At 37.5% G+C, this 27,870-nt stretch overlaps 1 protein-coding gene across 6 annotated transcripts in view; it reads left to right on the forward strand.

Moving 5' to 3' along the window:
- zgc:112980 (uncharacterized protein LOC503706 homolog) overlaps positions 1-27,611 on the forward strand; it is a 67,817-nt gene extending 40,206 nt beyond the window's left edge. For 3 of the 6 annotated variants that reach the window (XM_052022473.1, XM_052022471.1, XM_052022472.1), the window contains exons 8-20: positions 877-942; positions 2,703-2,825; positions 4,684-4,839; positions 5,929-5,982; positions 6,157-6,374; positions 8,389-8,468; positions 9,508-9,600; positions 11,836-11,916; positions 16,028-16,135; positions 20,343-20,464; positions 21,857-21,979; positions 24,954-25,011; positions 25,206-27,611. In XM_052022473.1, the coding sequence (XP_051878433.1) occupies positions 877-942; positions 2,703-2,825; positions 4,684-4,839; positions 5,929-5,982; positions 6,157-6,374; positions 8,389-8,468; positions 9,508-9,600; positions 11,836-11,916; positions 16,028-16,135; positions 20,343-20,464; positions 21,857-21,979; positions 24,954-25,011; positions 25,206-25,280 (1,357 nt within the window). In that variant the 3' untranslated portion in view covers positions 25,281-27,611. The remainder of the gene's footprint in view (positions 1-876; positions 943-2,702; positions 2,826-4,683; positions 4,840-5,928; positions 5,983-6,156; positions 6,375-8,388; positions 8,469-9,507; positions 9,601-11,835; positions 11,917-16,027; positions 16,136-20,342; positions 20,465-21,856; positions 21,980-24,953; positions 25,012-25,205) is intronic. The other 3 variants (XM_052022475.1, XM_052022474.1, XM_052022476.1) reach the window with 2 other exon arrangements.
- Positions 27,612-27,870: the final 259 nt, after the last annotated feature.

Consider the following 27,870-nt stretch of genomic DNA (forward strand, 5'->3'; position numbering starts at 1 on the left):
TGGGTGCCAATGCTGAACTGGGGTATGATTTCAGTTGCTGCCTGGTGAACTGTGCAGTGCTGATTACCTACTATTGAGACCCTCAAATAGATAATTGCTTATTTGAACATGAGTATCCTAATAGCTAGCCCTGTCCTACCCTTGCAACAGCTTTAGGCATTTGTTAGATAGCAATTGTTGAAGGTTTTGTTTTGTTCTCTCCTCCAAGTCAAAGTATTCCTACTAATGCTTGGTTTTTAAAAAAAAACTAAATCTGGGACCTCCTGGATGTCTCCATCTCACCTGCACATGGATAAACTTGCTGAACTTTTAAGGAGCTTTATTAAAATTTCCTCAGTCACAAATAATTGAAGAAAAAAATAATCTAGGTACATTCCTTCTGTATTACAGTTGAGCATTCATTACTTTTTTAGTATTGGGAATTAAAACAAATACGAAGTGATATTTCAAGCAGTATATAGCCTTCAGAAATTCTGAGCTCTGAATTTGAATAATTCAAAATTGAGCTTACCAAGTCAATTTCTATTTTTGAATTGCAGCATGTAGGCATGTGTTGAGAATGGCTACTCCATATTGAAAACTACTGAATAATATTAATATACAATATATCTGTCATCAAACTATTAACAGCACATTAGCTGTTATATATTCTAGTCTGCCTTTGGCCTGGACAAAGGATTTTTTTCTAATACTACTTGACCAGTTTCCCATTTTATTTTGCCTGTTCTACGTCGGAGCAGTCCATAACACTGTAATTAGTTATGAGCTCCAATTCCTGCAATAAGTAGCATGGAAACAAAGTCACTCCTGTTATACCTATATCTAGAATAGTGTTTAATTTTCCAATTGCTCAATTCATGAATTCTATTTTAACAGGGAAGTTTTCAATAAAAATGATCACACCTCAACTCCTAGCCAGGCTGTACCAATATTTATGCACAGGTAAGATGTGTACGGTGTTTACTTTTTTTTCCCTCTCCCAGGGACTGTGTGTTACTTTTTCATGCGGTGTTCTATAATTAGGAGATTTATCGGCATCTGGTAATTGGTTTCTTATTGTCATATGTACTGAGATACAGTGAAAAGGTTTGTTCTTACAAATTGTTGATCTCGCATACACATTTCTGATGTTAAACAAAAACAAAATGCTGGAAACACTCAGCAGGTCAGACCCTTCAAAAGATGGAAGGTCTTTGACCTGAAATATTAACTGTTTCTCTTTCCATAGATGTTGCCTGGCCTGCTGAGTGTTTCCAGTGTTCTGTTTTTGTTTCAGATTTCCATCATCTGTAGTCTTTATTAATATTTCAGATGTTGGTTGACTTGTTTTCAACATTTATTTAAATTCATAACTTTTTTTATTGCCACCTTAGCAAGGAATAATATTGTGTGTGTATAATATAGTAAGTTGTGTATTTTCGTGGTCATAGACTCCTTCAGTAAGACATTGCAAAAGGCTTTCAAATAGTTATAATATCCAACTGGCCCATCTTCTTTTATTATGCGAATTGAAACTTGCTTGTAGTTTTTTAATTACATTTTTATGTATGTTTTAAGTACGTTTTTACTATTTGCTTGCCTCATCTTTATTTTCACAGGGTTTCTTTCTTTCGAGGGTATAATTTCCAGCCAAGGTTGTTTGGAACCTCTTGTTTTATAGGTTCTTTAAACAGTTGTGCAAGTAAAATGTTTGATGTGGGGAATCATAAGAGAATCTGTTCTTCACCTGAAGTCCACACGTGTACATCCAGGCACCCTGTTCTGGATATCATTTGGATTTGAGAGTTTAGCTCATCATTTATTGGTTTCCACCTGGCACTGAGATTACTGAATCACACAGGCCAAGACCAGTTACAGCACAGACTAGGATCAAATGTGGACATTCGATATGATTCACCCCCAGTTTAGAAGACTGTTTAAATTAGAAAGGGGTGAATGAGGAGGGACCCTAGATAAAAGATTGAATAAGAGACCTAAAGAACAGAGAAACATCTTTAGTGTTGTGAGAATACAAAAATTCCCCATCTTATACCTTGTGCTTTTTCTTTTGTCAGTGGATGAAGAGGGTGGTCTCAAATTACTAGCTCTTTGAATTTTGCAGTATCAGAGGCAGCTGTTCAGCCCATCACTGATACTTTTAAAATGCAGTCTATGTAGTTCCACTCCCCTCTTCTTGTTCCCAGGGAAATTAAATTTACTTTTTGAAAAATATAACCAATTTCAATTCCTGTTTTGAAAACTCCTGAATTTCCTTTCAAGCAATTAATGCTAAATCACAAGAATATACAGTAAAAACTGATTTTAGTTTTCTGGTCTCCTGGTTCTGTTACCAATATGTTACTACTTAGTTACCAGCTACCTGTCAATAGAAATGAATTCTTTATTTCCTCTTTTAGGAACCCCTCATCATTTTGAAGACCTGTTATTAAATTTTACTTTTGCCTTTCCTCCTTTATATTTTTTTTTTACCTCTGAATCATGCACATGCATTTCTGCTTACAAAAGCAGATGTAAAACCAAAACTGGTATATGAACTCAAGGATGGAGATCAGGGTCTTGGGAGAAAATGTATTAACTTTGGAACTTACTGTGAGAAATCTGAATGAAACTAGTCAAATACTTCTACGATTTTACTTGTTAATCAGTGTTAACAGCATCATGGTGACACGCATTGCTTAGTGTGTTTTGCTTTTGTTTTACAGAATCACCAGTGCGTTGCAAAGGATGCTTGTATTGAGTGACTTCCCTCCTTATCTATTTAACAAGTTGAAAACCTTCTATAAAACTCTTGTGCTTCCTTCTTATTGCTATATCTTTACTAATAGGTAGGTGCTCCTGTTACAAATCTGCAATGTTAAGTGGGTTTGGAAATGCTTTATTTTTGAGCACAGTGCTGGAAGATGTCATTTGACAGTGTTTTCAAGTGGCACCTTTTCAGCAATCGTCTACTCACCATGCCCAGTTTGAGTTTTGCCAGGATTACTTGGCTCCAGACCTCATCACAGCCTTGGCCCAAACATGGACCAAAGAAATGAACTCCAGAGTTGAGTTAAAAATAATTGTCTTTAACATCAAAGCAGCATTTGACAGAGTGTGGCCTCAAAGTGCTCTGGTAAAAATAAAGTTAATGGGCATCAAAGGGTAAACACTCCAGTGGTTGGAGTTATTTCTCACACAAAGGAAGGTGCTTGTGATTATTGAAGGTCAATCATTGTAGACCCAGGCCATCACCACAGGAGTTCTTCAGGGCAATGTCCTGGGCTCAGCCATCTTCAATGCTTCATCATTGATCTTCCTTGCATCATAAGGTCGGAAGTGGTGTGGATTCATTAGTGAATGATGTTCAATTCCATTTGGAACTGCTCAGCAAATGAAGCAGCCCGTACCTGCACGCAGCAGGACTTAGACAACATTTGGGCATGGGCTGGTAAATGGCAAGTAATATTTATGCCACAGACTTACTAGACAATTACCATCATCAACAAATAGGCATCTAAACACGCAGCCTTAATATTCAATAACATTATCAATGCCAGGTGCCTCTGGATCAATATCCTGGGTGATTGCCCTTGAGAAACTCAAGTGGTTCAGCCACATAAATATTGTGGCTACAAGAGGCTGGGTATTCTTTAGCATTTGGCTTGCTTCCTGATATCCCAGAACCTTTCCACTATCTACAAGCACAAGTCATGGAGCGTGATGGAATATTCTCTACTTGCCTGGATGAGTGTAGCACCAACTACCCTCAAAGCTCAACAGCATTTAGGATAAAGAAATTTACTTGTTTGGTACTCTGCCATCATCCAAAACATTCATTCCCTCTGCCATTTTGTACAGTGGCCACTGTGTTAACTGTTTCATGGCACACACCATCTTGAATTATTGATATATTGCTATTCCTTCATTATTAAATCGTTCTAAATCTTGAATGTCCCTACCCGACAGTGCTGTGGGAGTATCTTAACTAGAAGAACTGCAGCACTTCAATAAGGTGATTCACCACCAGCAGCTCTGGGACACATAGGAAAAGACAATAAACACTGGCCTTGGCAGCATTACCCAGCTTCCAAAAATTAATGTGCAGAAGAATGATATGTGGGAAGCTGCCATTTAAACAGGAAGATTGAAGAAAGATTTACTATATTTTCAAACTTTAATGAAAACAACAAATGGATTCCACTTTCTTTTTCTTGTCATCTGACATCCCTGGTGAATGGGATCTTCTGTGCCACTATCAGGTAGCTCACATGAAAGAAAGGACATTTCCAAACTAACTGGACTTTAGCTATTGTAGTGAAATAGAGATAATTGAGAAGGAAATAGAGCAAAACTTTAACGAAGATGTATCAAAGATCTCTCGTTTTTAAAAAAAAATTTAATATCACTTGTACTTAAAGAGGAATTTTCTGTTTTGTTTTCTGGGGCAAATCTTCACATCAGCACGTCTACTGAACTAAAAAGCTAAAATAGTTAAAAAGTTATTTGACTTATTGCCATTCTCCATTAGTTATTTCCATCAGTCCCAGCTTTAATATATGCATTGAATCTTGTGCAGCACCACAAATGTTATATATTACCCTTTTGATAATTATCTATGTTGAAGTAAGTTTTATAAGCTGCTTTCTGATTTAAAGGATAATGTGAAAATAAATGATCATTTGTCTGCCATGAATAATTTTACAGTCTCAATGTGCTATCATGGGAGGATCCGTTCCTGACCTCTATCCTCAGGGGTCAAAATATCACTGGGCAACGACAAAAGAAAGGCAGAAAGGAAACATTATGGGAGGACTACCCTGTTGTGCACGCACGGGTGGAAAGGATGGAGTCAAGAGAAGAGTAGGTTTCTTTCGGTTAAAGTCCAGGTGACAGCACTCCATTGCAAAGTATGCAGTTTCTTGTAGCTGATGGGTTTCCAATATTATGTTTGCGTGTATTGCAACATTTTTTGCTTTCCACTTGTAAACTGTTTATAAAACATATAGAGCCTGATTTGTATTGATCTTTAACTGATGTTACATCAAGAATGCTGGCTAATTACAGTGTGTGGGTGCTCACCTCTAACCTTTTCAACTATCATTGATATGTAGAAGTTTTGAGGGATAGGTAGAAGTCAGGTGCTGCCTCGCCTGCATCCTTCACCACTCTGCACCAAGTCCAGTGGCAAAATGCAAACATCCTGAACAGTTAGTTGCACTTCACATCTGATCCTTCAGCTTTACCCTAGCTATGATATAGGCAGCTGACCCAATTGATTTGAATGGGATCACTGATCTTGATTTTAAAAAGTTAGTTGCATGCAAGTGGTTTGGTTTTTCTTTATTTCACTTTTTTTTTAAAAAGTTAGAGCAGTTTAAGCTGCTTTTTTTGTGTAAATTTGTTATCTTTTCCCTGACCCATTTTTCCTCAAGGATTCCACACGAGATGGAGTGGTTCACATGGTGGCAAGGCTTAGGGCAATGGATCCCGAGGACCTGGGAATATCCTAATAACTTGTTGATAGATGGCAAAGGTCTTTTTAAAACTTATTTTTTTAATCCTAGTTAAATTTATTATTACTTTCTTAATGTTTGTTTAAAAAGGCCTTTAATGGATGAATGCCTTGAAGGAAAAATGGTGGGGGAAAGAACTGTTATGTCTGCAGTTGTAACAGATTTCATCCATTATGCATCCAATACAATTCAATCAGCAAACAAGTATTTTATACTTTTCTGGAAATGAAGAGTTCATGTAATGACTAAAGTAAAATTAATAATTGTGCAACTGCACAGTTAATTGCTTGGTAATCATTAAATCGGATAATATAAGATGCCTTCTAAGCTTGACATGTTGCTGAAGATTTCCTAGAGCTCTGACTCCATTGTTTCGTATACTTTGTAAGACAAATGCAAACCTGAGACCTAACTAGTTTAAATATTTATTTTTCAGGTACAGAGAGTTGGTTCGATACCTACGAGTAATAAAATGCAATGATACATTAAAGTTAGTATACACTTTGTCATTCAGCACGTTCATGGTTTTTAAATTGTTGAACAGTTTTCCAGTTTCTCTAGACAAAGTACACTGCTGTCTGTGTTCTAGTTTCATTTAAAACATCTTAAAATAGTGCGTGTGTTGAGCTGATTTTTTTTGTCCCCTCCCCTTTTTTTAAATCAGGCTACGAGCTCTACAAGATAAAGTTCCGTTCTACTTTTGCAAGTATGGAGATTTTAATTCAGCTGCACAATCATTTCATCTAAATTCCAGCCTTTCTTGCTGCATAGCCTGTCGTTTAACACCTTACCAGTACAAGGTATACTTAAAAATTCTCAGGACTGGAACTGTACCTGCTGGTTGTGAACTTACAGATGAAGGACACTGGGTACTGGTGGAAGGTCAGTTTCTGGTTTCTCATACAGTAAAGCAACATGCTTCTCCTTAATTTATTTGGTCCATTTTAGTGCTTTATATGTGAGGTTTTTTTCCAGTTTTTTTATTCCACTAGGCCTTCCATTGTCACCTTTTCCGCTTTATTTTTCCTCTACCAAAACTGCTAGGATATAGTTTTTGAGAATATTAGTCACTCTTCAGTGCAGGTATAGGCAACTGGCTCACCATTAGTACATGGCTCAGTTTTGTGTAATATCCACATGTGCAAATTTTTCCAGGAGGCTCCATGAGATAATGATTTGATGCAGGAATGGTGACAACTTTTTTCTGTCTGCTGAGCTGTCTCCTTGTCCTCAAGCTTTGACACCAAATATAGCACCCCCATTTCTATTACCACAGAGATGAGCAAAGTTAATATTAAATCTTTCTACACTGAATTGGTTTCACACAAGGAGTACCCTCACTAATCAAGGTATTGTGTGGATCTTTTCATTCTCCTTCTGATAAATTCAGATTTTGAGACTCATTATGAGCAAGAGAAAAAAACAATATTTGCTGTAATTTCTTTGCAGAATTTTCCATGCATGTGTTTTCAAATAAGCAAATGTGAAAGTTGATTTAAGGACTTTGCTGTAAAATTGCAGGCTGCATCTGACTTTGAACTCTACAAGGAATCAAGGAGTTTAAAAAGAGTGAGAACTTGGCTAATTGCCCACTTTTTATGGCAAGTGCTCACCTTGATGTCCTACACACAGTCTGAGGAGGTCCAGGGAGTTTCTTGTCCATTGAGTTTGATTTTAATGGAAGAAAAAGAATTTAAGAGTCTTGGGTAACAGTTTGCTAATTTAAAATGATTTTTCCATGACTTTTTTAGGCTTGATAAAAGCTTGAAAAGAATTTAATATCTCTTAAACATTGTTAATTCTATTATTTATGTTTTAAGTACTCAGTTTTGAAAGATTTAAATTTTAAACATTATTGCAATATTCAGCATTTTTATAAGATTAATATGGCAATTGAGCTAAATCTGAGCTCATGAATTAACCTATCTGTTTTTTTTCTGGTTTTGTGACTGGGTCTAGTTGTGACCAGCCCACATGATGCCCCATTTCAATATGACAAGAAAAGATGATTCCCAAGCCCTCACTGTGGAAACATCACCGAGTGTTTTTTCTAAGTTCATACTGTAAGGATTGCTGAAAGTTCATTCAGCACCAAGCACTGTTAACCTTAAAATCCAGGCCACCTTTTTGTCCTTGTAGGAACCCTTTGAACTGGTGTATTGGGAACATTCTGAACTTTTTCTATAATCTTTTTCCATTGTTACTTTAACACCGGAGCTTATTCAGAAATAAGTGTAACACCAAACTTATTTCTGAATAAATTGCATTTTATTTTTTTACATAATGTTCAATCCTGCTTTGCATGTAATTGATAAATGTGAAAAGTGAGTAGGCTTAGACTATCCTTGAGGAACAAAACAAACAAAAATTGTCTCTCTAACAGTATTCCATGTTTTTAAAATTCCCTTTGAGTTGTTTAGAAAATAGTTTGGTAGTTTAAAAATTAATAATTGTACTATTTCGCTGGAAATCAGGTCTCCCGTTTCAAGTGACTTGTCAGTTAAACCAGATCTTGGGCTGACGCTGGATTATTAGTACATTAGCCTTTCATAAGCGAACCTTTTGTAACATTAAATGATTTCTGAACAGAAGATAAATGGTCTGAATTTTACAGCAGTATAATTCCTCTCCTTTATCCCTTTTTTATGATTATGGCATCTATGAGCACCTTGATGATTTTCTAGCTCAAGGTGCAATTTGTTTTAAATTTCTTGCACTGTTTCCTTTTCAAGGGTCAATGTCAGATAAAATGAAAAGCTGTGGCAGCAATGCCACGGGTCTGATTTGCCTAAAGTCATAATTGGGCGACTGCACATTGTGATACACATTTGAATTTGTCTTGAGTTGCTTTGTTCACAGTATAAAGATCTAATTTTCACCTATTTCCTGCTTATAGGTGGTAATTTGATGAAGAGTTGTTTACTGCTAAAATGCTCACTCAGGATCTTATTTGTCAATGAAGTTCTCTACAGAGATGTAAGTATTATGAGGCCTATTACACATCTTGAATAGCATTTTAATAATTTATTCATTTCATGTTTGTAACCTACTAAGTATTACTTCAAGCTTCCAGTGATTGTATCACAATTGTTAATCCTTCAATGTGAGAGCAGCATTGTGCGTCAGTCATTACGAGAATAATCTGTGGAGAATAATCTGTCATGGTTGGTACTAATGACATATAAAAGGGTGCATATTCAAATATGTAGCCACTGTCCTTTGGGGGGGAGGGGAGCATAGAAATATTAAAATGCATTTTGTCCTTTTTCAGATTTTACTTTCTATTCAGTATTGTTAGGCAGAGTCCACATACAGGATTAAGAGTAGTATAACAATTTCTGCTGCTTAAGAGAATTGTTGCAATTTGGCATAAAGTGGCTTTTCTGGCAGAGGGAAGAAATTCCCAGGTCTGGAAGTTGTAGTAAGCACAGTATGATTGTGAAGTCAGGAATACTGACTTGTACTGGAATAGGTAGCAATGTGTATAAGTGAATTTTTAATTACTGTTGAAGCAAAAGTGATTTGCTTCTCCACTCCTCTCAACCAGAGCACGCCTGTTTCTTGCCTGGAAATAAATGCGGGAATGGGACTGATGGGAATGCTCTGAGAAGCTGTATAGACTTGACATGCTGAACAGCCTCCAGTGTCAGTCTGTTTAAATAACTAGGCACAATAGATGACTTTGGCACAGGAAACTACAAAGCTATATTGGGACTATAGAGGTTATTCTACTTGTTCTTGTCCTGAATGGCTTCAATACATGTTCTTGCTCTCACCTTAGATTTGTGACACACATCTGGGAATCTTTTCCCCCTCCTTATTGCTCCCAAGTGGTAGAGATGGAATTTTTTCTATTCTGGTCTTCAGGCAGATTAAAATATTTTCTTGAATGCTGTGGTTCTCAAAAACTTAACCTTTACACATCAGCATTTGGAGTCTGAACTTTTAACACACTGAGAAATGTTTATAGCTGTTCTGTTTAATGATATGATCTATGTCTGTATGCTTCTTTCAGGTTCGCTGCTGGAGCAGACTGATTCAAATTCACTGCAATTATTTTGCAATGGAAAATGATGTGCTGCAAGTGCCACCACCTGGATTTGTGAAAGTAAATTACACCCAATAACCAAACTAGAGTAAAGTGATAATGTTTTAATTACAGATTATCTAGATGTAGTTGCTTGTGGGAGCTAGTTATGTGTAAATTACTGCTACATTAGCTACTTGATAAACAAATGGTTTGAAGTTCAGAAGGATATGTTTGATTGTTACTTGCTTTGAGACTTCCTAAAATTGTGAACGGTGCTTTATAATTGCAAATCTTTCATTTTTCACAATTGTCATGCATGGAAACATGGCAGCCAATTTGCACACAGCAAGGTATCATAAACAGCAGAAAGAAAATATTTTCTGTTTTGGTGGTGCTGTAAGCTTTTGTTTTTTTTTAAATTAAAGTAATTGGTTTTGACATGTCAAAATAGCACTACCTGCTCAATATGGAAGCATTGAGATATAAACAAAAGATTAAAGGACTTCGTGAATTCTCTTTTTACTCCGGTAAACTCTGCACTTAAGAATTTTGCATTGTAGCTTATAACAAAGATTCCATTACTAAACTATAAATGAAATTCAAAAATGACTTTTTTTTATTGGAAGTGTTAAAATAATGCATATTGGTCCTATTTATGCCAAAATTGTGGACTGAGTAGTGCTGACAACTTTACATATCCAAATATCAGCTATTACATCAGTACAAAGCAATTTTTCTTTCATCTGAGCTCTCTATTTGCAATGTAAACAATACATGCATCTAAGTTTTGGGCTGACACAACTCTTTAATGCAGCAGAATACAACTCCCTGGAAGGAAATCCTGATTTGGAGTCAGTTTAGGCTTTCCCACTTGATGGGTGCTCAATGTCTAAATGACAATGCAAAACCATTTCAAATTCTTGGGGACAGGTTTTGTGTTCACTTGGAAAGGCAGAGACTAATTAGGAGTCAGCACAGTTTTGTGCAGGAGCAATCGTGTCTAACAAATCTGATTGGGGAGTTAACCAAGGAGATTGATGAAGGCAGGGCAGTGGATGTTATCTATATGTACTTAGTAAGATCCCACACAGTAGACTGGTCTAGAAGGTTAAGGCATAAGGGATCAGAAGCGTGTTGGTGAACTGGATCCAGTATTGGCTGGGCAATGGGGGGCAGGGGGTAGTGGTGAATAGGTGTTTTTCTGACTGGAAATCTGTAACAACTCGTGTATCGCAGTGATTGGTGCTGGGACCTTTGTTTGTAAATGTATATAAATGAACTGGATGAGAATGTAGGGGATTAGTAAGTTTGCAAGCGACACAAAAATTGGAGTCGTAGATGGTGAAGAAGATTATGAAAAGAGACAGTGGGATCAGTTAGAAAGTTGGGTAGAGCGGTGGCAGATGAAATTTAATCTATACAAGTGTGAGGTAATGCACTTTGGGAGGTCAAATTCTGGGAGGATATAAATGGCAAGGACCTTGGGAGTGGGTGTTTTGAGGGACCTTGGGGTGCAAGTCCATTGCTCCCTGAATGTGGTGACACAGGTGGATAGGGTCGTGAAAAAGGCATTTAATATATTTGCCTTCAGAGGCTGAGGCATTGCATATAAGAGCCATACAAACTTTGGACAGCACTTGGAGTATTGTGTACAGTTCTGGTCGCCATGCTATAGAAAGGACATGGTAGCAGTGGAGAGAGTGAAGAAGAGACCCATCAGGATGGGATGTTGCTTGGGATTGAGAGCTGTAGTTATAAGGAGAGATTGTATTAGCTGCGTTTATTCTCACTTGAACATAGGCTGAGGGATGACTTATATAGAGACTTACAAATTTATGAGGGGCATAGGTGGTCAGGATATTTTTTTTCCCAGGGCAGGGGAGTCTTGAACTACAGAGCACAGGTTTAAGGTGAGAAGAAAAATATTTAAAGGAGATCTGAGGGGTAGGTTTTACGATAGAAAGTGATGATTATCTGGAAAGAGTTGCCAGAGGAGGTAGAGGCAGATACTGTTACAAATATTTAAAAAGCATTTGGACAGGTACATGAACAAGAGTAGAGGTATACAGGTCTAATGTGGGCAAATGGAATTAGTGCATCACAGCTTGAATGAGTAGGGCCGAAAGGGTCTGTTTCTGTGCTATGTGATCCTATTTGCACAAATGCTATTTATTATTGAGGAACACGCAAATTCAGCTATCATTAAGATTTTGTGTTTAATTATTACAACATTTAGTCTGCAAAGTTGTGTTTTAACATGGTGCTTCAGAAACCTTCTTCTTCCACAAATTTTGTAAAATTATTTCTTCTCAGAACACTGCTGTCCTTTCTGCATCAGTTCTTGAAGATCTGAAAAATGGAATAGTGGGCTTGCCTAAACCATTTTCCTCAGTGGTAGGTGAAATGGCAATTTCTCTCCCCCCTCTCCCCCCTCTCCCCCCTCCCCCTCTCCCCCTCTCCCCCCTCTACCCCCTCTCTCCCCCCTCTACCCCCTCTCTCTCCCCTACCCCCTCTCACGCCCCCTCTCCCCCTCACACTCCCCCCTCTCCCCCCTCTCCCCCCTCTCCCCCCTCTCCCCCTCTCCCCCTCTCCAAATAACTCAACAAAATTGTATTAATTAAATGCAGTATCTTCTGAGATCTGGGGTGCCACAGTTTTAAGTAACAATATTCTTGGCAATTAAGATCCTGGGGGAACAATTTAGTAAATGCTCAACATTATAGGTCTAGATGTGTAGAAAGCAGAAACTGTGCAAAGATCTTGTAAGATATGGAAAAAGGAAATGGCAGAGGAATTAAACAACTAGCATAAGACTCTGTTAATCCTGCACACTCAAGACTTTAGTGATACCAGACCAGCAGATTTTCTGGACTATTGGATGTTAGTCCTTTTAATGTTCCACACTTTTAATGCTCCACACTTTTAATTTGCTTTTTTCTTTTTAAAAAAAAAGAGGTGTTACACAGTTAATAATAGGATTTCCACTGAACCCAGTGTGTTTCAAGGGAGCGCAGAAAACAGAACCAGGGGAGTGTGGGAAAGGGAGCACAGGAACCGGGCCTGCTGAGCCAGATTCCAAACCAGAAGGATTTCTGAATACTTGGATAGCAGATTATCAGAGTTTTACAGTCCACGTTGTTGGTCTTCATGGATGGAGGCAGAGAAAACTTGCCAGAAATACCAGAGAAGCAAGGGTCTAATGAGACAGAGAAACTGAAGAAGTATCACCATGATTTTTAAAGAAAAATACTGGAGTAGTTGGTGAGATGAGACAGCTGATAAATGTGAAGAACCTGATGATCTCCATTCCACATTTTTGAAAGAAGTGGCTGTACAATTAATGCTCTGGTTATCATTGTCCACAAGTTTATTGATTACAGAATTGTCCCTATGGAATAGAGGAAAGCAAATGTGACATCACTATTTGGAATGGATGGGGAGAGAGAACTGGGATCTACCAACCTGTCAACCCAACAGCAGTAGTAGGGAGGTTATGAAGGACATAACAGAAAACCTTAAATAATATAGTTTAATGCTGATAATCCACTATCCAACTATTCAGAAGTCCCAGTGGTTCCACATCTACCACAGCATGGTCCTGTTCCCTTTTCAGCTCACTGGATTCTCTGGAAAATTTATTCTACTGTGAAGTATCTAGGAAGATAGAATTAAAAATGTGTTCTACATACTTTAGAAAATCTGCTAGTTTTGCTTCACCTACATGCCAAGTGTGCCAAATTTTACAGTAAAACTCAAAAAGGATTGAGCAGATTTATCATGGACTAATGAAAGGAAACTTGTGTTTTGACTAATCTATTGGAGTTCTTTGTGAATGTGACTATTAGAATGGATAAGGGGGAGTGAATAGATGTGGTATATTTGGATCTTCAGTAGGCTTCTGATAGGGTATCACACCAGATGTTTGTAATATATTGACATGGATTGAGAATTGGTTATGGGACAGAAAGCAAAGAGTACAAATAAATGGATCATCCTCAGGTTGTCGGCACTACTGGGATCAGTGCTCAGGTCCGAGCTTTTCACAATCTATATCAGCAATTTTTTTTTTGTATATAGAGGGAATCAAATTTCTTTGGAATTCTCGATGCCAGAGGGCTGCAGAAGTTGAGTCATTGATTGTATTCTAAACCCAGATTATTCAATTTCTGGATATGAAGGGACATGGGAGGGAGTGCATCAAAATACTATTTCGAGATTGGCCATGCTCTGAGCGAGCTTGAAAGGGCCAATGGCCTGTTCCTGCTTCTATTTCTCATGTTCTCAAACTCCCATTTAACCTTGCTCATTATAAAATGTAAATTCAACCCCACTTTTGCCCAACATTCAGCTCTCAACTATAAACATTACCCAGTAGTTAAATTGCATTGTGTGCAGATGGCTCTCAAAACCACCTTGGATCCTTGATTGAGAAGCCATACTCACCACTGCCACGGTGAGGCCAAGCGCAAATTAAAAGAACAACTTGGTTAGCTTACGACCCAATGGTGTGAATATTAAATTTTCTCAGCATCTTCCCCTGCAACCGTGGGAGGTGCAACACTTGTTCTTACACCTCCTCCCTCACCACCATCCAGAAACATAAACTGTCCTTCTAGGTGAGGCAAAAATTCACATGCACCTCCACTAACCTTTGTCTGCTGCTTTTAGTGGTCCTGATGTGGCCTCCTTTACATTGGCTAGACCAAGCACAGGGAAGGCGACCAGTTTGCAGAGCACCTGCACTTTGTCTGCAATGGCCTTCCTGAGCTCTTGGTTGCATGCCATTTCAATTCTCCTTCACACACCAACCTGTCTGTCTTCACTGTCAAGGTGAGGCCCGATGCAAACAAGAAGAACAACATATCCTGCCTAGGTAGTCTACAACCCAATGGTTATGAACATTGAATTTTCCAATTTCATTAACCCTTACCTCCTGTGTTCCCCCTTTCCAATCTATCTGCAGTCTTCCCATACCAACTGTCCCACTCTTCCTGGTTCCTTCCTACTTCTATCCACACACTTCACCCACCATATCCCCTCCACCATCTCTCCATTAATGGTTCTATTATCACCTGACTTATCAAATTCCAGCACTTGTAGCCTTTGCGTCCCTGCTTATCACCCTCCAGCCTCTGTGTCCACCTTTTACCCTCCCCTTCTCCACCTGGAACATTGATAGTTCCTTCCTCCCCCAACCCCCCACCCCACAGATGTTGCTAAATCTGCTGAGTTCCATATTTCTGCATCTACAGTCTCTTGTCTCCGTAGATCTTTTTGTCCCTAATCAGCTCTATCCTTGTGCTACTTGTTCATTATTTATATACCTATAGAATTCCCTTTTATATTTGCTGCCAGTTTACTGTCATTTTTTTTTTCCCTTTAGTTTTTAACATAAACCGATCTTTCTGTATTTAACCTGATTTTTTTCAATTGTGCTGTCAACCTGACATCTGTCAAATATCACCCTTTTCTGTTTCATCATATTGCCTGGTCATGAAGTTGGCAATTCCAAACCAGCATCTCACATATGAAGAGAAAAGATCTTCGTTGTTTGTTGCTCAAGTCAGAATATTTTAGTTAGTTGTATTCAGTTACTGAACTTTTTTTTAAAAACTCTTGCTGTCCTAAAAATGCCCAAAATTCCAAGGTGTCATTCCAGATACTCAAACTACACTATTGCATCGTTCTTAATGTCCAAGCATGGACAGTAACTTGATCAAAAGGCTCATTACGTTATTGGACACTATCTGCTCACAGCTTCCTCATCCATGCTTCCAACAGAAGTAATCAAAAACGGGAACACCAATTTAAGTCCTTCTCATCAGAACTGGGGATTGACCAAATAGGAAATGTTAAGAAATTGGTAAATTGGTTTATTATTGTCACATGTACCAAGGCACAGTGAAAAACTTTGTCTTGCATTGCCATCCATACAGATCATTTCATCTCATAGGTACATCCAGGTAGTAAAAGGGAAAAGTAATAAAACAATGTTGAATAAATTGTTACAGACACAGTGCAGACAGATAATAAGGTGCAAGGCCATGATAAGCTAGATTGTGAGGTCAAGAGTCTAGCTTCTACAAGTGGTCCATTCAGTAGTCTTGTAACAGCAAGATAAAAGCTGTCCTTGAGCCTGGTGGTACGTGCTTTAAAGCTGCTGGATTGCCAGCATCCCTGGGTGGGCTTGAACCACCAACTTTTCAGTTAACAGCTGAACGCACTGACTGATTTTTGCACTACAGAGATTGCTATCATTTCCAATTACGTGGTTTCAACCGTCGTGTTTTTTTAATTAATGGAACTGAATTTTGGAATTGAAGTGCAGCATACTGATGTTACTCTGCACTTAGCACATGCAACTAAGGAATATTTGCACCCCAACATTTTCTTTTTTACAATTGTATGGAAGTTTTAGCCCTTAGAAATGTATTGTGTATAACTTTTTTAAAAATGCATGAAGATTTGGATGAATAATGGTAATACAAGATGTTTCTATTTACAGCTTCATCGGGAGTCTGCATTGATTCTGGTGACGATAGCTGCTGCGCAGATGTTGCATGAGAATATCTCCAGAATGAAAATTGTTCTGCCATTAATTGTAGCTTATGGGGTAAGAACAGTTAGATTACTGTAACTAGTATTCTACTTTTCTTGAAACTCATCTTTCCTTTACCAAAATGCATTTGTGGAGTTTGATAGTTGTACTGCAAGGAACATGATGGTCCATAGCTTGTTGCTTTTCTTCCCATGCTAATCAATTTGTTACAGTTCAGGTTCTTTCACAAAACCATTTTGCATGTCTGTTCTTGTTAATTCAGTGATTTCTAGGCTATCTCCAGAGAAACACTTGTCATGTTGAGATTGTTTTCTTTACCAAGCTTCATGATGATTCAATTGTTTTTGTGTTAATGAGAGTGACATAAATTTAGCCCTCTATTACTCCCTTTTGCTATAGTCTACTATTTTCATTTTTGCAACTCTCCTTTTTTCTAGATACTTTCTTTTACTTTTCCCTACTGTTCTTAAGAGTGTTGACTCCTAGCTGAAGTACAATTCCACATTTTTCTGGGCCTCCATTCCCAATTACAGACTGAGAACTGAGATTCAGGAAAGGTAAATGCTGCGTATACTTTTCTTTTGAAAAGAGACTAAGTTTTTTAAAAAAAAACTAATAAATATTTGGCATGGCCTTATTGGCAACTTTTGAAAGTGAGCTTTAAGCAAGTCACTATTTCGGATTATGACTTGCAAAGCATTAGTAGCTTGTGGAAGACCTGACCCTCTCCTCTCCAGGTTTACACAGAATTTTAACAGATGAAGTAAATTAAGACTTTTTGCAAAGCTTATTCTGAGGTACAAGAATACTGAATTTTTTTAAAAAAATTAGCAGCCTCTCTGAGACAGGTTAGAGACATAAGAATACAAGAAAATATAAGCAGGAGTGGGCCATTTGGTCCCTCAAGACTGCTCTGACATTCAGTGTGATCATGGCTGATCTGCCCCAGGCCTGGTCTCCTCTTTGCCAGTTCCTCCCAGCCCTCACTTGGTCTTTCAAAAATGTATCAACTTCCTTGTATAAAGAAAGATGCAATGAGCTTTCCTCTACAACTCTGTTGGGTAGAGAATAACAGGGATTCACCACCCTCTGCATGCAGAAATTCCTACATACCTGTTTTAAATGATCACCCCCTAATCTTGTATCTGCAATAAGACAAACTTCTCTACAACAATCACTTCATTCAATACCATGGTGTTATTCTTGCTAATTTGTAACTATTTGAAGCTCTTGGTCTGACATGGAGATTGCCAGTATCCTTCCACACATTTTTTACATCATTAAGTTCTGCAGAAGACGTAACTTATTTTTGATCAAAGCAAATTTGGATGAGATAACCAATAAATTTCTGTCAGGCAGGTTTCCCCTTTCACTTCGTACTTGAAAATCAATATGAAAAGTAAATTAACCGCAGCACAGTCCTTAAATTCTTTACTTTTTCCTCTGTGTTTTATGTCTTCACTGTCATGTTGATAAGAGTAAAGTAATTGATGTCCTTTGAATCAGAACATTTCATTTCACCCGTATGATCTATCGTTGGATCTTGATTAAAAGACTCCAGCTGTCACTATTCCACTAGCCTGGAATTTATGGCCTGACAGCTTAGCAGAACGTCTGGTCTGTTGACAGATTTTTGGATCCGTTTAAACCCTGAGGGACAAGAGAATGCATTCTTCCCACTTTGCAGTATCGCCATCAAATCTGCAGTCTGTATTCCATGTTGTTGGAGTTGCCTGATCATCTCTTAACTAGTTATTTGTTGCATTTTCACAGAAGCTTGTGCATATTGGTTTCTCTTAAAGGCAGTGATTCCAAGTTGTTGACCCAAGAGGGGTATGGACATGATTTGTGTGCCATTTGCTGGGTATTTTTGACACTGCATCTCACTGTTATTACAAGCTGGAACATTCCTTAAATACCTTTTTTTTTTATTGGGTGAGTTCCCACAAGTTCTGGATCCCATAACTCAGAAGCCACCTTCCACCTTCTCCGAGGAAGTTGTCACACAGTCCTTGATTTGAGTTGGCAGAATGGCCAGTAAGAAAGCAATGGCCACAGAGGATAATTTGGAGGGGTGATGGGAAAGGAACACCAAACAGAAGGTATCCAGAGGAACTTGCGTGTGCTCTAGACTCTGCTGTCATTTTTCTTGTCCTCAAACTTTTAAACTCTTGTCCTCATCATTCCCTTCCATCACTCTGCCACACCTGTAGAAAAGCTGATTAAAAAATTAAATTGTTTAAAAATCCAGCAAGTTTGCTTTGGAAGATGAGGCTGCTATCTTTTATCTGGACACTTCTGTGAGTGTAAACCAACCATAGGGTTGACTCTGGACTATGCTCTGAAATAACCTGTCAAACCAACCATTTGCTCAAACTACAACAACAAAAAATGTAATAAAACTAAACTGATAAATCTAGACAGCTGATTTGGACACAGTCCTGCATAGTCCACCTCTGGGAACTTGTGCCAAAGTTGGAAGATCTGTCCTACAGATAAGTCAAATTCACTGATTAACCATGCCTCTGGGTCCTACTGACAGGGCAGACTGCAATGGGTAAATCATCATACAGTGGTAAATCATCAGGGAGAAGGGTGTAGAAGAGCATGCTAGGAGCAGCATTTGAATGAGGTACAATCTGAGGAAACTAAATACATGCATGCTATAGACACCCAAGTGATCCTACCGATCACGTATCCAATCTTAAATGGTTTGTCACTGGTCTGCTATGAAAGTACACAGGTTGAACTGTCTGTTTAAAGGCTGCAACTTAATTTCTATATACTGCCATGCCTTTCTTTAATTTTACATGGAATTTGGGCAAACATCTCCAGTAGGCATGCAAATGAACTGACATTTGTGGAAGTACTTCCTACCCACAAATAACTTGAGAGCAATACAAGGAAGTTCTTGACTTGTGTTTCATGTCTCAAATCTCACCAATAGTTAACAATCTTTTTTCTGTGCATCATTTTCATCTTGCGTCAACATTTTTAGCTTTGCTATTTCACCTGACTTGGTCTCCATCATTGCTAGATAAAAACTTCTAACATTTAAACCAAGTCCCAACTCCTTCCAAGCTATGAGAACTACTCTCTCTACCTGGTAGGGCTCTTCTGACTACTCTTTATGCTACTCCCAGGGAGATCTGAGGGAGAAAACTTCTTTTGGTGATTGCTTTATTTCCTGGGATCCAACATAATGTTGGATCAGCCTGGATCTAGCTGTTCTCCAAGCTTGCTGCTCAAGGTGCTCGCACACCACCAATGATGGGACAGGTGGAGCTGGCCGTTAGTGGCAAATAGGCCTTGAGTAGTGTATCCTGGGGCTCTGCTTTAAACTGTCCCAAAGGCTTCTTGACAATCTGCCACAGTCAATGGCCTTTGAATTTTTTAAAATGCCTCGTGATAATTAGAGATATTTTTTAAAAAACTTCATGTAGACAGTGTTTATTTCTAGTTATTTTTTTTTAAAAAACTAAAGCACTTGAGAGTACTTGAAATGAATTAAAATATTAAAAATGAAGTAAATGGGTTCAAGTGAATAGATTCTCTCTAGGCAGGTATAAAGCTGAGGGACCGTGGTGCAAATGTTACTTGCTATTTTTCAGTCTATGCCTGAACATTGTCCAGGTCTTGCTGAATGCAGGCACAGACTATTTCATGTGTAGCTAAGCTGTGAATAGAATTAAACATAGTGCAGTAATCTTAATTTATGACTTTACAATGGAAGAGAAGTCATTGGTGGAGCACTTGATAACTGGGCCAAGGACACTGTCCTAAGAAAATCCCTGCAGTGATGGCATGGGGCTGGGAATATTGATCTCCAACTGGAATCATCTTCCATTATGTGAGGTTTGATTCCAACCATTGTGGTGTTTTCCTCTTGATGCCAATTTAATCCAGTTTTACCAGGGCTGCTCAAGGCAACACTTGGTCAAATGCTGTCTTGAAGTCAAGGACAATTACTCTCTCCTTGTCTCTAGAATTGAATTCTTCAGGTTATTATTTGGACCAAGGCCATGATGCGGTCTGGAGCTGAGTGGCCCTGATAATAATTAATGAGGTTTTCAGAAAGTAAATACTGCTTGACAGCAATGTCTATAACACCTTCCATCAGTTTGTTGTTGATTGGATGTTGACAGATTGGGTGCTGGCATAACTGAGAATTGAAGCCAATTGATGTCCATCTATAGATAAGTAGCTCATTGAGACAAATCTAAATTGCATTCTGATTTAATATTGTTTGTGATAATTTTAGAAGAATTTCTGGGCTCTGAAGCTCTTGTTCGACAGCCTAAGCACGAAAGAGGAAATTTTGCATCATTTCTGTGCCATTCTGAGCAACAATATTTATGTACATAGAAGCATGGTGATTGATGTGTAAGTAAGATTTTGCCACTGCAAATCATCTAGATTTTTGTCAACTCGACCACTTAGATGCTTGTGTTGAATAAAATTGTTGAATAGCAAAATTTGTACTGAGAAGTAATACATTACCAACTGCTATGAAAATGGCATTGTATATCATTAATGTAAACAAGTCAGTATTCTATTTCTAAGTTCAGCATAATATTATCACTTGGGAAATGCAATCTAAGTGTGGTGATATCTGAATACATTACTGTAGAAATCACAATGATTTCATTGATCTCAAATGTAAAATTGGGTGCAAAGCCATCTGTGCATCCCATTCAGTGCTTATCCACATTAACCTGGATGTCAGTTTCTTGTTGATCTCAATTAGAAATTAATTGCCCTTCAATTCCAGTTGAATCCCAGCTGCTTGGTTCTACCATTTGTGTCAGCCAGTTTTTCTTCCAAATCAATTCAGTTGAAATGCAGATCAATTAATTGTGAAAACTTAGGAACTTCACAAATTTCACCCTCCCCTTCCTCTGGGTGACTGATCAGTTTGGTGTCAACAAGGAAGTGTGAACTGCATTTTCCCATTTCATCCCCTTTTGTTTTTTGCCACCCCTTCCTCCCCCAATATGAACCAGTAGATGGCTAGTGTGAAGTCAGGCTGTTACATATATTTTCCACCCACCCAAATATTATTAAAATCTTGCCCCCCACCACCCCCTCCCAACCAATGTAACTCTCTTGCATGATCTGATATGGTACATGATCTTGACTTCTGCTGTGCCAGTGATTGAAACGATATACCGTTTAGCACATTTAGTGAAGCACTTCTGTGAATACATGAGAGCTTTTATTTCAGACATTTAGTATGTAATCATTTCCAATGTACTTAATACGTAATCATCCAATTATGTGGTTAACAAAATTCATTCCTTTTGACTGATTCGTTACATGTTCTTCATGCTTATGGCAAAATTATCTTGTGAAAAGCTTTTGTATCCCATAAACACTGACCTTGAGGACCATTGAACCTTTCTCTGATCAGATGTCATTCTAATCCTGTTTGCTGAGAATTTCATTTGAAATTGCATGCAAAACACTTATCTAATGAAAATCTTGTAGCAGGCAAATGAAGCTCAATTTGGATAAAATAATTATCTCACCATAGTAAAATGAAGCATTTGCTACAATTAGCAATCTCCATTTATTGCCTATAAAGTCCTTTTGAAAGATGTCACTCAATGTTCAATCTCATTCCTTTGCTGAAATGTATTGTTCCCCTTTAAAATATTCCACTGTTTCCAGTAGTCTGACCTTTAGTAATGTCAAGTTTACTTTTCTATGATTATTACTAAAATCATAGTCAAAAATGAAAAACTATTCTTAAAATGTTTCTTTTAACTTTTTTAGGGTTAAGTGTCATGATGCCAACTATGTCTCTGACCTTGTGACCCTCTTTCTGTCCTTTAAACAAACTACTGTCCAATCTTTGAGCATTCCTGTGCTCAATGTTCTTGTGGAGGCATGGCATGAGTGAGTATTTTTTTAATAAAAGGTTGCATCATATATTAAAAGTAATGTCAAATATCTCAAAGTATTTGTTACAGTGAAGTAGAACTTGATAGTCTTCAAGATTTTGAATGGTTTAAAATTAAAGATGTTTCTGTAGAATTCCTAGTTGGATTCATTAGTGATTCTTTTTATAAGGCCCCAAATTTTAGATCCCATCATTAAAGACATTCAGTTTTCCTACATCATTTCCTTGCTGTCTAGAGAAAGGACAGAATATACGTGATGGCCTGAATGGCTAACTCCATTTTGAAGAACTATGAATGTCAGTTGATTCTCTGTCTGTGCAAAATGTAACGTTTGGCTGTTGATGTCTTTTGGGCAGTATCCTGTGAGAGTTTAGTGCCTTCAGGGTTGCTGGGAGGGCATGAAGTTTCATTCAGATCTCACTTTTCAATGAGAAATGCATAAACACTCACTATTGTAGAGTCCATACAAGTAAAGCAGCCATATCTTGTCACTTTTATAATGATAAATGGTCTTTGTCTCCATCTAGCCTAGCTGAACTGTACATGGTGACTCAATTGAAAATAATTTGGGGCTGCTACTTTACACTAGGGTGATAACAGCCCTTTAAACCAAAGATAAACTGCTACCAGATGGGCAGTGAAACTAGGCTAGACTGACATCATAGCCAGGGCACATGAGAATAGTAGGAGCCTGCAATTCCTCTTGCAGGGATGGATTGAATGCTAGTGCAGAGAACATTAATTATTTGCCTTTCCATAATGCACCTTAACAGCTCCTTTGACTTGCCTACTCAATATTTAGCTTACATGTTTAATCCTGACTTTATTGCTTTGCAGCGTTTTTATAGATTGCTCTAATTCAAATTGTTGGATAATCCAACATACAATTCAGTTTAACATCTGCAGACCATAAACTAATGAATAAGTACAGAATTTCTCTGTAAAATCATTACTCCAGTCCAGCAAGGGGCTTAGAGATGGTTTTAAACATTGTACCAATAAGAAGATAGTGCTTCCTGCTTAAAACCATTGATATGAAATAACATTGATTGGCATAATGCAGCAGTGCAGGATGCATGCAAGTGACTTGAAAGCATTAAAGTGTGCTAGGTCCAACAAATATTGATTACAGGCGACCCCCACCCCCGCTGCGTTACGGCTGTTTGGGTAATGGAAATTTCCCCTTGCAGAATTCACAAATTACTACCCAGAAATTTGATATTGAATAAGATTCACTCTCTCAGAATTTATATGGGGGGGGGGGGGGGGAAGTAAATGAATAAACACAATTTTATTTTTCAACTCGCGTTTCTTGACATGCAGATGATGTGGATTTGTGTTACGGAAAATTACAATACAGACAGTTTTCTAGGAACACAAACCCTGCCCCATTACACAGAGGTCACCTGTACTTGGAATTACAGAGAATAGATTATGAGAAAGCTTAGCCATTGGTAAAGTCATGGTGGTGACACCCGATGCATAACAATCTCCAGGACTACTCTTCTGTCTGTGTCAACATTGCCCTTGTAAATGTCATCAAATATGAAATAACATGCACATGAGCAATATCTCGAGAGTCCACCAATTGGCTGTTGAAAATGTGAATTAATTTTATACATGGACTCGGGCTCGAATATAATCAATGCATTTCAGATATTTCAGGTCTTTCTGTGTCACTTACTGTTGTGGATATGACCTATAAAATACTCCCAGAATTGAAGGAATAACATTGATTAATCATAGGTGATGAATTGGAAAGGGTTGCAGGAAACCCATTTGCAATTAACACTGAAGAACTTGGATTAATATTTCTATCAGACATCGGTTTACTTCTAAAGTAAACTCAGTCTCTAATGTCCCACTTTACAGTCCAGACTACTCTCCAATATAGTGTGCATGGGTCAATAATGTGGTTATGTTGTGCCTGTAACATCTTTGGAAACTCACCCATTAAAGACTCCCAATTTTTGGGTGGAGTATTCAATATATTTAGTTTCTGCTCTGCATCAACTACTCCCTCTGTTCATGGTGTCTCATCCTAGGTTAGATCCTGGAATGTTATCATGCATTTGTACCCCACCAGTTCCTGTGTTGGTGTCCGGTTCAAGTGGATAGCTGGAGAGTTAATACAAGGTGTCTTATGAATTAGAGTTCTCTTTTATTCTGGGAAGAAATCAAGAGATTTTGAATATTTAACCACACGTTCATTTTCAATTTTGTTGTCATTGCAAATGCAAGTTAATTTTAACCCATCTTGCAAGGCATAAAAATGTACAGTTATTATGGTACATTGTCAGTAAGTATCTATGATTTGCTCCTTTCTCATCTCAAATGAAATGCAGCTATCTTGCATAGAAATTTTCAGGCCTAGAATTTGATCTGTTTTGTATTGCCTGTCAAATTATGAGACTTGTCTTCATTGTTTAAACATTTAAAGATTTAAAAGGTACTTTTGTCCATAAAAATTCATCTTGCTGTATATCCATCTAACAGGATGTGTGCAGTATAGTTTCCATAATCCTGCTGTTTTCACTTCTAATACTCGCCATTGCCTTGCTAACACTACAGCTGTAAACTGCTTTTAAGCATTTTTAACACTACATGTTCTGTACTGAAACCTTGTCTCATCTTTGTACTTGTTCTCTTGGCTTGTTGAACTGTTTATAACACTTGGGCTCTTGTGTGAAACTTGAACCTTGTACTTTGAGGACCAAAAATATGAGGACCCACCACACTGCCACCCCACCCCACCCCCCCCTCCCCCCGTCCAGTCACTGAATGATTTCAAATTGGTGTACCAAGAGCACATGTTGCATATAGGAGTCCCAGTAGACATTTTTTTTTCCCCATGTCATTTGTTCTAGTTTGGATGTCATCACCTGTCACTGAGATTCTAAATCTTCTACTTCACCCAGTTCCTACTACTAATTTTTTTAAACAGTTTTAAATTGTGTCTAATTTTTCAGATTCAAAACCATGGAATGTCTATGGATACAATCTCTTCATAGCTTTCTACAGAATAAGGTAAGGTTCTTATTTAAAATTGCAGTGTCAAATAAGGGAAAATGCATCATAGTTCATTTAGCATTTTCATAAGTCTGGCTATCAGATGTTAAAGAGTATCTATACCACAGGGCTTTCTTTGAACTTCTATGACAGATCTGAGGCACTTTGACAGTCAACTACAATATTTATGTATTTTATTTCCCACTTTTCAGGTTGTTCCAGCCATGGAAATGGTCAACACTGCACAGTTTATTGAATTACGGAATAAACTAAACAGGATACTTTAAACAAAGTTTGATATGTCCTGGAAACTATCCAAGTAATGTACAGTGGATTACCATGGCAATGCACCTTGTTATACTATGACTGTGAAAATTGCTCCTGAGACATTACATATAGTGATGACTTTTAAACTTAATCTGCATTATCATACAACTATGGAAACAAGGCACAAATAGAAAACCTACAGTTTTTAAAAATCATCTGACATTTTCCATGTTCATAGAATGCTCTGAAGATATTAGCATCTTATTACAAAACAATTTAAAATATTGGCATCAAGGGTTTCTATAAGTAAAGCTAATTTATCCCTACTTTGTTTTGTTACCATGTTTATATTGTGCTCCAGAAGCAAGTAGTATTTGGCGGCGGTGGGGGGAAGGAATAATCAAGGGTGATGGGATGGGGGAGGAAGTAGGATCTGGACATTGTGTCTTATAAATATTTATTTATTTTTGCTTTCTAGAGGAAAGATCATGAAAAGAATAGTGCAAGTATAATTGGTTTCATGGTATTGACTTTGTGCATCTCAAACCAGTAAAACAAAGGAAAGACCAAATATGCCATCCTTAAAATAGAAATTAACATCATAGTTTAACAAAGTCCACCCTTCCATTTTGGGTTATTTTAGTAATTTTTGTTTTTTATTCTGGTCAGGAATGGTTGCACAGAAATACAACTCTCTTTAAACCATCTATAACAACTGAGAAAGTTTTTTTTTTAAAATGTCAAACTCAATCTCCTCCAAGTAAAGATTTAATAAATCAAACTCCTACACCACATGGCTATTAATGCCAGATGGAAGAGCACAACTTTCCCCCATTTTAAATAGTTTGTTTATTTATTTAATAAACTCCTTCCAATTGTTAAATGTTACTATGTTTGAAAGGCAGTCTCCAAATGCATTCCCTACATTGTAGAAAATGAAATCTTGAAGTGACAAAGTAAATAAAACCAGTAAAATTAATTTGAAGTTAATGCTTATTTATCTACAGAGCTGTGCCCAACTCTGGCTTATCCTGAACCACAACCAACACATTTCAGATATTAGCCCACCCACCACTGAGTCAGCAGATCGTGGTTTGAAGTTGGGCACCAGACCCTGAGCACAGAATCTAAACTAACTGTTCAGTACAGCAAAGGGTGCTACCTTATTAGAGATATTTAACAAGGACCACACTGCAATCTAGGGTAAACATCAGATTAATGTCTTGGGACCTTTAAAGAATAATAAGGGAGTTATCAGTAACTGGTCAAAATTTATCCTTTAAACAATATTACCAAAACACATGATCTGTTTATCATCTCATTGACATTTGTGGGAACTTGCTGTCCTTAAATTGGCTGCCATATTTTCTTCATTACAACAGGTTACACAGAAAATATCATTGATTGTAAACAATGTAGGCCATAATAAAAGTAATGTGAAAAGTCCTGTATAAATCCAAGCCTTTTTTTATTCACCATCTTTTGTGTTTGACATTTTGTGGTGTGGAGATAACAACATGTGAGTACATTTGTTATTTCTTTAGATGAAAGAAAATAGTCAAATTTGTATTGGGTAGAATTGTAATACAGAATTCTTCAATAATTTAAGTGTTTTTATGCTGCTTTCCTATGAGAGCGAAGATATCTCTTCGGCAGAATAATGCTGCAAGAGCAACGTTTTTGTACTATGGTCTGCTAATCTGTTTTCAGCTTTCCATTTCATTCTCCCTTTAATTTTTAACAAACCTATTTACATTAAAGCAAGATGATGTTCCACCATTTGAAAACATTATAAAGTATTGAGACTTCCATGAACCATCTTGTGATTTTTTTTTTTGGATGAGTTTTATGCTTGGAGCATCATGCAAGTTTTTGAGTCCATTTTTGTCTGTATATCTGTTTGAGCTTGAGTTTTCTGTTTGGCATTTTCCAGCATAGCAAGTAGTACCCTTTAATAATAAGGGATTTTCTGTGATGAGGATTCTAATAAAGTGAATGAAATCTTTAACCTTCAGGAAAATCCTTTTAATGTTATTTGAATCTTGTAAATTATATAGTATTGTATTTTTACATAATGTTTTTATGGTTTCTGGCAGACATGTCTGTGTGAAATATGTGAGGCATCAGCCTTCTGGGCTGTATTTTCTTGACGTTACTATGGCAAAAGCCAAGGCTGCTTGCAAAGAAAAACACTTGGTGTAGAACCTAAAATGTATGCAACTGCTATTAAAGAACTTTGTTCCAATTTTTTTAAGGAAAGCCTTGTATATTCTTCTAGAGATTCAGTATTATTCATGTTTTTTTTTTAAATCTATGTTCCTGTGTAATCACTTCAATAAATTTTTCAATTTAGTTTAAAGAAAAATTTGTGTGTTGCTTGTGCACAGAGCTGTTTTTGAGTTCAGATTGTTTTGTAGAAAGAGTGTTGCTGATAATGTTCCATACTACTTGGATTCCAAAAGTTGGCAATTTTTTTATGGTGAGAGTATGCCATTGTGGAAGTAAAATAATCTAGGAATAAATGCAAAAGCATTCAATTTTTTCCATGAGGCCCACAATGGGTACACCAGGATACAGCACTTTGTCACACAAGCAAGCTCAGTCCAGGGA

Source organism: Pristis pectinata, chromosome 8, assembly GCF_009764475.1.
Source record: "Pristis pectinata isolate sPriPec2 chromosome 8, sPriPec2.1.pri, whole genome shotgun sequence".
NCBI lineage: Eukaryota > Metazoa > Chordata > Chondrichthyes > Rhinopristiformes > Pristidae > Pristis > Pristis pectinata.